Raw genomic sequence first — 8,001 nt, 5'->3', positions numbered from 1 at the left:
ATCACATACCAAGCAGATATGTATATTAATTAAATCAATATTAGATTTTTACGGTCATGATCGGATAAGTCAACTTCAGGTTATTCAAGGGGTCAAAATAAAAATCTAAATCTAAAATATTTGTGAGACACCTTGTAAGCATAGCCTGCAACCTCAAGGACCTAGTCATCCAAAGTCCTTGAAGGACTGCCACAGTCGAACAACCCTTGTGGTTTTCTAACTGCAGTCAATGGACGCTACCTCAAGCTATTGGTGTCATTATCTATAACGCTTTCCGGTCTCCATTGATTGCTCCCTCGTTTGCACTCTTCAAATTCAGAGTGCAGCCGATGCCAAAAAACAAACCAGTGGGATAATCAACCACTGAATAGAAAAAAACTCAAATATTTGAGTGCCACAGATTTTGTTAACCAGTTCCCTGGATTTCCGTCCCCTGTCACACCTGGACGGGAATTGGCTCCATGTGGATCCCGTCAACGGTTTCATCGAAAGGCTCCATATTGCCAAAGGATGGCCGGCTCATCTTTTCATCATGAAGTTTGTACATGAAGGACTTGACAACTGCCCAAGTGTATATCACCACAACCAGCATGGCTAGGGAGGTGCAAAGGTGGATCAGTGTGGTGAAAGCCAGGGTGTACAGCAAGTCGGCTAGGATGAGGACCATGTGCATGCTAGTGAAGGCAACCCAGCCGTTTAATAGTTTAGGTGTTCTCTGCAAAGAAAAATACAAAGATCTTAGAGTATAATTATAAATGCTGTTTAATTATATTAATAACTACGGCTGAAACTAGACATTCAACACTGTGTTATAAAATATACTCAGCAAATTAAGTAAGATACTAGCTCTGCAATGTAATCACAGCTGTGACGTATGGCATGATTGTATGTGATTTATGCTGAACATCAACACACTGCAATTGATTAGGCTTTCTCCAAAATGAGGGATACAATATCAGTGAGTAATCATTGGCTTATATTATTCAAGAGTATAGTTCTTTCATTTGTTAGTCTGTGTGTATTACCTAGCACAAAGGACTTGAAAATCAAACTAATTAGAAATAATGGCAATAAATATAAAGATATTTTGTATACCCCCGAAAGGGTACTAACATAACCTTACTCCATACACACTCCCATGCAGAGTGTCTGACGAGAACTCAAAAAAAAAAAAAAAAAAAAAATGTAGATGATTGTTGTTCCTTGTTATAAGATGTAATAGGAAGCATGATATATTGTTATTATTTACCTCAAATATTAAGGGGAAAAAAGTCTTATTAACATATGACCGATGTCTGTTCCATCAGTTTGAAATAAACTGACGGACCTGAGAAGAAAACTTGCACGACGTGGCAGCTTCATACACCTACACGAAGACTCATTATCAATATATTAAATTCGTTATACATATTGCATCATTCACCTTTCAACGCGTCCATCCTTTCTATTCGAAATTTATTTCGAAATCCATATATGGCGTAGGTTCAATTGACAATTAAAGTACCCACGTTCCTTGTACAATATTAGCAGATTTTTTTTTTTTTTTTTTTTTTTTTGCATTACAATGTTTTGAAAGTCAACAGTTAAGGCTATGAATGAGTACTAAGCTATTTATAATTTCAAAATAATCCATGATCTTGAAACTGCCAATGAGTTTTGAGTTGTTTATAAGTCTGAAGCTGTCTGTGAGCTTAGAAATATCTATATTTCTAAAGCAACTGAAAATGGCGAAGCTGTCAGTAAGTTCAAAGCTGTTGCTGAGTATTGAACTTTCAAATGAATCAAAGCTATAAATAATTTAGAGGCAGTGCACAGGTACAAACCAATCGGTAATTCAAAGCTGCCAATGAGTTCAAAGCTAGCTATGAATTTTAAGCTTTCAAAGAACTCGACGTAAATTCTATTTACAACGTCGAAACCTGGAATTATTAAACAGCAAACTTGAAAAACAAGACACAACAAACTTGATAGACAGCACCAACTGAAGGACAATACAAATATCCCTCACTTTTTCTTCTTCCTCTTATTTTTGACCTACTAACCTATCGGCCCAGTTGGAGCGAATCAGACCACCTGACGCGTGTATTTCACTCCCAGGTAAAGAGGGATTGAACATGCATACGCTATGACAGATAATTTGACATAAACGAGGCGCAGATATTCGGGACGCCATAACATCTTGCAACAGTTGTTGCCTTGGCTAAGGCACTGTGCCAAGTCTTTGAGAGCAGGGAACTCTGCCTCCCAATGATTTAATCAGTATCCCATTCTGTCGTAAAACCATGCTCTCTCTCTCTCTCTCTCTCTCTCTCTCTCTCTCTCTCTCTCTCTCTCATACATGGTGCCTCTCTTGCATACGGGTGCTTCTAATTCTGCCATATATTCACACATCCTTTGGCCAGCTCTGTAAGAGTCGAACTTGACTCACTGGGCTTGTAAATCTCTTCCTTTTATCAATGATAATAAACATACATCCTTCTTTAGGAATGGGGTTGGTGGGGGGGGGGGGGGGGGTTTGTTAATATGTCCATCTCGTGCATGGTGCCACTTGTTTATATGACCACATCCGTCTCTGTTATATACTCGGACAAAAATTTTATTCCTATGATTTTAAGGGCTGGGCGGGGTGTAAGTTTTACCACACACACACACATACACACACACACACACACATATATATATATATATATATATATCATATGTATATATATAATATGTATATATACACATATATACATATGTATGTATATATATACAGTATATGTGTGTGTATTTCTCTCTCTCTCTCTCTCTCTCTCTCTCTCTCTCTCTCTCTCTATATATATATATATATATATCTGTATTGATATATATGTAAATATACATATACATACACACACACACACATATATATATATATATTATACATATATATAGATACACATATATGTATCTATACACATTGATATATATATACATACACACACACACACACATATATATATATATATATATACATATATATATATATACATATATATATTTATATATATATATATTACAGTATATATATACACACATATATGCTGTATATATTATATATCATCATCATCAGTAGCTATTGCTAGTCCACGGCAGGACAAAGGCCTCAAACGTGTGGTCTTATCTATACCAATCTATATACCAGAAAATTTTCTTAGCTCGTCAATCCATTGTCTTCTCTTCCTTCCCCTGTTTCGTTTTGCAGTTTCTATGGACACATTCTCTTATTCTCTTTGTCCATATTCTATCTGTCATTTTCACTATATGTCCTACCCACGTCCTTGTCTTTTCCTAACATGGTGTTAGAATATCCTCTACTTTAGTTTGCTCTCGTATCCATGTTGCTCTTTTTCTATCGCTTAATGTTAATCCCATCATTATTCCTTCCATTGCTCCTTAACTTGTATCTAGCTTATGTTCTAAGGTTTTAATAAGGCTCAAAGTTTCTGATCCATAAGTTAATATTGGTAAGACCAATTGATTAGATACTTTTCTTTTTGAAAACAGTTGCATTTTACCTTTCATAATAGCATTTTATTTACCAAAAGCTCTCCAACCCATACATATCCTTTTGATTTCGGTCTTATGTCCTGGGGGAACACTTACTGCTTGTCCTAAGTATGTTATCTTCATCAACAATCTCAAGAGGTTCATCCATAACTCTTATTTATTGTCCCTGCATTTCCATTGAATATTACCTTAGTTTTACTCATATTTATCTCAGTCCTACATTTCTGCTTTCGCTACTCAAATCTTCTATCATTCGAAATTCCTCCCACGATTCACTAAATAAAACTATGTCATCTACACATCTTAAGTTATTAAGGCTTTGCCCATAAACGTTAATACCTTCATATTTCCAATTTTAGTTCTTAAAAACTTCTTCTAAGCATGATGTGAATAATTTAGGAGAGACGAGGTCTACCTGTCTAACTCCTATCACACGTACACGAACATACACACACAGACACGAACAAACACACATACACACACATATATTCATGTGTATGAATATATGTAGATATATAATACATTTATATATATGTATATTTATATATATATATATATATATATATATAAACTATATATATATGAATATATATAAATATATGTGTATATATGTCTATATATATACATATATGTATATGTATATATATATATATATATATATATATTTATGTGTGTGTGTGTGTGTGTTTGAGTGTGTATAATGAACATATATACAAATCCATACACATTTACATAGACTTATATGTATATATACATACATATCTCTCTCTCTCTCTCTCTCTCTCTCTCTCTCTCTCTCTTTATATATATATATATATATATATGATGAGGAATGCATGTTTGAATCGTACATGAGGCTATTTGTGGATCCAAAGCTATTCAAGCTCACGTCCTAATTCACTTCTGTCTATCCCCCTCGCTCCCGATTCTCGTGGTGACTTACCACCACCTACATCTCTCTCTCTCTCTCTCTCTCTCTCTCTCTCTCTCTCGTACAAACAAACATGGTCTAAGAATACGATTTAACAAAAGACTGCCTGTATTCTTGTCCCTTTTTTCCCTTATTATTATTATTATTATTATTATTATTATTATTATTATTATTATTATTATTATTATTATTATTATTATTATTATTATTATTTTTTTTTTTTTTTTATTATTATTTCTTATTATTGTTTTTATAATTTTGTTATTTTTGTTGTTATTGTTATTGTTGTTGTTATTATTTGCTAAGCTACAATCTAGTTGGAAAAGCAGTGTGCTATAAGCCCAAAGGCTCCAACAGGGAAAGTAGCCCCAGTGAGGAAAGGAAATAAGGACGATGGAAGCAAGTCTTGAATAATTTCATGGTCGTGAGAGACCACACTGCGGAAGTTCACTAAGCATATGTCTCTGCCAACGGGCTCAATGTGATTTTATATTTAACTAGAGAGAGAGAGAGAGAGAGAGAGAGAGAGAGAGAGAGAGAGAGAGAGAGAGATAAATAGTCGTTCTTCGCTCGTCGACAAGCGATGATTTCATTAATTTCTTTCTTTTTTATCACTTAAATATTATTGTTAGAAGAGTAAAAATCCTCACGACAGTCATCCCATACTTATATAAAAATATAAATATTTATTTATTTTTCATGTTATAGATGTAAAGATTATCACGACATAGTAATCTTATACCTATAGAAAAATATAAATCTTTATATTTTAGAATATTTAGATATTAAACTAAGTTAAAATGAAAAATGATTCTTCATGCTATTCAAAATACTTTTTTTTTTTTTCAATTTTATGCCACCATTGTTAAAACGAAAATGACTCACTATCAAATATAGAAGAGTGTAGTCATTTGACAGATATTTTAAAGTAAACATAATGAATGATGGTAGGATGAAAGAAAGCTGAGTCACAACGGGAGGAAAGGAAAGAAAATGGTGTGAAGAGTAGTGTAGTAAGAGGATTGGATTACAAGAAGGGTTCACTATGTTAACTTTCCTTTATATTATATGTGGAGTGGAATAAAATGAAAAGTGCAAGTGTTAAGTGAATTATTTGGGTATTTTGCGCGTGGAGAAGTATTAAAAAGGCAAGAATGAAGGAGATGAATAGGAGTTAAAATGGTCAATGTAGGCAAAAGGATAAAACATTGTTTTTTAAGATGGTTTGGGCATGTGGGAAGAATGGAGAACGATAGTGTCGAGGAAATGTTTGTAATTTGGAAGTTTTGGGAGGAGGAATACGAAGACCTGAATATCCAGGAAGCGAAGGAGTGAATGCGCAAGACAGAGATGAATAGCTCTGTCTCTGCAAAAGGGTCTTTTTACAGTTGAAGTATTTGATCAGGGGATTTGGAGGAAGTGACTTTATTTGCTTGTGAGCAAGTTTACACAAAATCTACTTTACCGATTTTAACCAAACTTGGAAGTTATGTTGGGTATGATCCAAGGATGAATCTGTAACATTTTGAGCAAAGTATATAGAAGTAAAAGTAAGCAGCAGTACTTTGAAAATTTAATCGCGATGTTAGTAAATGGCAAATATTTTGTTAGTTTACATTTCATTTGTGAACAACATTTCGCAAAAAACTACTGAATCAATTTCAAGGAAACTTGTTGAACATGTGGGGTATGACCCAAGGACAAATCCAATAGATTTTAAAGAAAATATGTCACAGTAACATTACGCAGTGGAGTTAAGAGCAAAATAAGACGGCTTGGTCTGGCGAAAGCATACTCTCTACTAAGCGCCCCTCTAGTTCTCTTTGGAATTGAATGGAGAAAGCCAAGGTTGGTGCATCTCTGATGGGTGGCGCAAATCGTCAAAGCACTCGCTAATGTAAATGGCTATATTTTATCTAGATTTGTAGCGAAATTATTTTGCCGTATTATGATTTGCAAGATTTTCTAATTCAAGAATTAAGTTTCAGTTTAGTGGAATATTATGGATTCAGAAACATCAAAGGTGTGAGTCCTAGAGCATAAGGACTGCTAATTAATTCATATGTGGCGCAACCTTTGCGGGGTTTAATCTTAGTACTTTTTTTTTTTTTTTTTTTTTTTTTTTTTGAAATGGTAGGAATTCTCAATGGATGATTTTTTTTTTCAGCGTGACTTCTCTAAAGTATACAAAATGTTTTAAACTTATTTTGAGTATATAAAATGTTTTAACTTTCTTTTTTCTTAAGTGCAACTTTCTCAAGTACTCATAATGTTTCTCTTTTCTAAGTACCGTATGATTTACGTATGTAAACAATATGATGAACATTTTAGTTGATTTTATGATTAGCAACCCGAAGCGTAAGAACCTCTGGCAAGCAGCTAGGATGTCACACTTTTTGAACTTCTATTTCTATCATTGATTTTTTTCGCTTTGTGGGAGGGGTCCTTGTTAAACCTCATCAAATCAGGATGCCAGAAAACCCAAAATCAATCAGCCAATCAAACCTCATCCAAATGGCCATACGTCGATAAACATTACTGATGTTTTTTTAAGTATGATATCCTTCTTTGAAACCCCGAACTTCAAGACCAATCACAAACATAGACGATGCCACACATTTTGTTCTTATCAAACCACAGACGGACCAATCGAAGATCTCTAGCAAGCATTCGCTATTAAGCTGAATGTAAAACGTCGAAAGCGATAAGGAGAGACATTTAAGAGAGATCATATACATTTCACTTTGAATCAACTTTACCTTGAGAGTTCCGACGATGACGCAGAAGGAGAGGATGAAGTAGATACTGCTGTAAATCATGAAGATACCGACCGCCAGTCTAACTAACAGGGAGAAGAAGAGGTTGAATAAACAGATATTTTTTTGCTTTTGAAATAAGTCTTGAATGATTTCAATAGGGTAATTAATATCAACTGTGAATTCAAGTCGACATACTGTTGTGTGAAAATAAATTGGCAATATATGGGTAATGTAGCTAACAATAGAGTAGATTCGAACGATCAGCCTGACTAAGAAGGCAAAGAAGAGGTTGAGTAAAAACATTTTTGTAAAAGAAATAAATCTTGAATAATTTCAATGGCGGTAATTGATATCAGCTGCAAATTAATGTTGATATACAGTTATCAAGAAGATAAAGTGACTTTATATAGTAATGTAACTGCCAATAGAAGACACTTATTTAGGAGTCACTCATTTTTATATAGACTGGAGCCATCATTTTAAGGCTGGCCATGAATTTTGTAAAAGGCAAAAGTAAGTCAAAAATACAAAATAAATCAAAATCAGGTGTCAACCAGCTTGTACAAAGACTACAACTATCATTTTAAGCCTAGGCCATGAATTTTGTAATAGGCAAACTCAAGCCTTAACAAGTAAAATGAATCAAAGGCAGGTGTCAACCATGCATAAAGACTCGAGCTATTATTTTAAGCCTAGGCCATGAATTTTGTAAAAGGCAAACGCAAACCTTGAATAAAGTGATAATCAGTGCTTACATGAATATTCCTCTGTAAGCCCCAA

General features: G+C 34.1%; 1 protein-coding gene across 1 annotated transcript in view; it reads right to left on the bottom strand.

The window, feature by feature from the left end:
- The window catches only part of LOC137650526 (uncharacterized), an 11,756-nt gene continuing 3,755 nt past the window's right edge, over window positions 1–8,001 (bottom strand). Inside the window, exons 2-4 of the mRNA XM_068383752.1 lie at window positions 7,977–8,001; window positions 7,222–7,304; window positions 1–715 (exon numbers count right to left, since the gene is read on the bottom strand). The exon at window positions 7,977–8,001 is cut by the window's right edge and continues 246 nt beyond it. Coding sequence (XP_068239853.1) covers window positions 437–715; window positions 7,222–7,304; window positions 7,977–8,001 — 387 coding nt within the window. The 3' untranslated portion in view covers window positions 1–436. The remainder of the gene's footprint in view (window positions 716–7,221; window positions 7,305–7,976) is intronic.

The sequence above is a fragment of the Palaemon carinicauda genome, chromosome 12 (genome assembly GCF_036898095.1).
Source record: "Palaemon carinicauda isolate YSFRI2023 chromosome 12, ASM3689809v2, whole genome shotgun sequence".
Lineage (NCBI taxonomy): Eukaryota > Metazoa > Arthropoda > Malacostraca > Decapoda > Palaemonidae > Palaemon > Palaemon carinicauda.
Note: the sequence above shows the minus strand (reverse complement) of the source record. Positions and strands in the feature narration are given on the sequence as shown.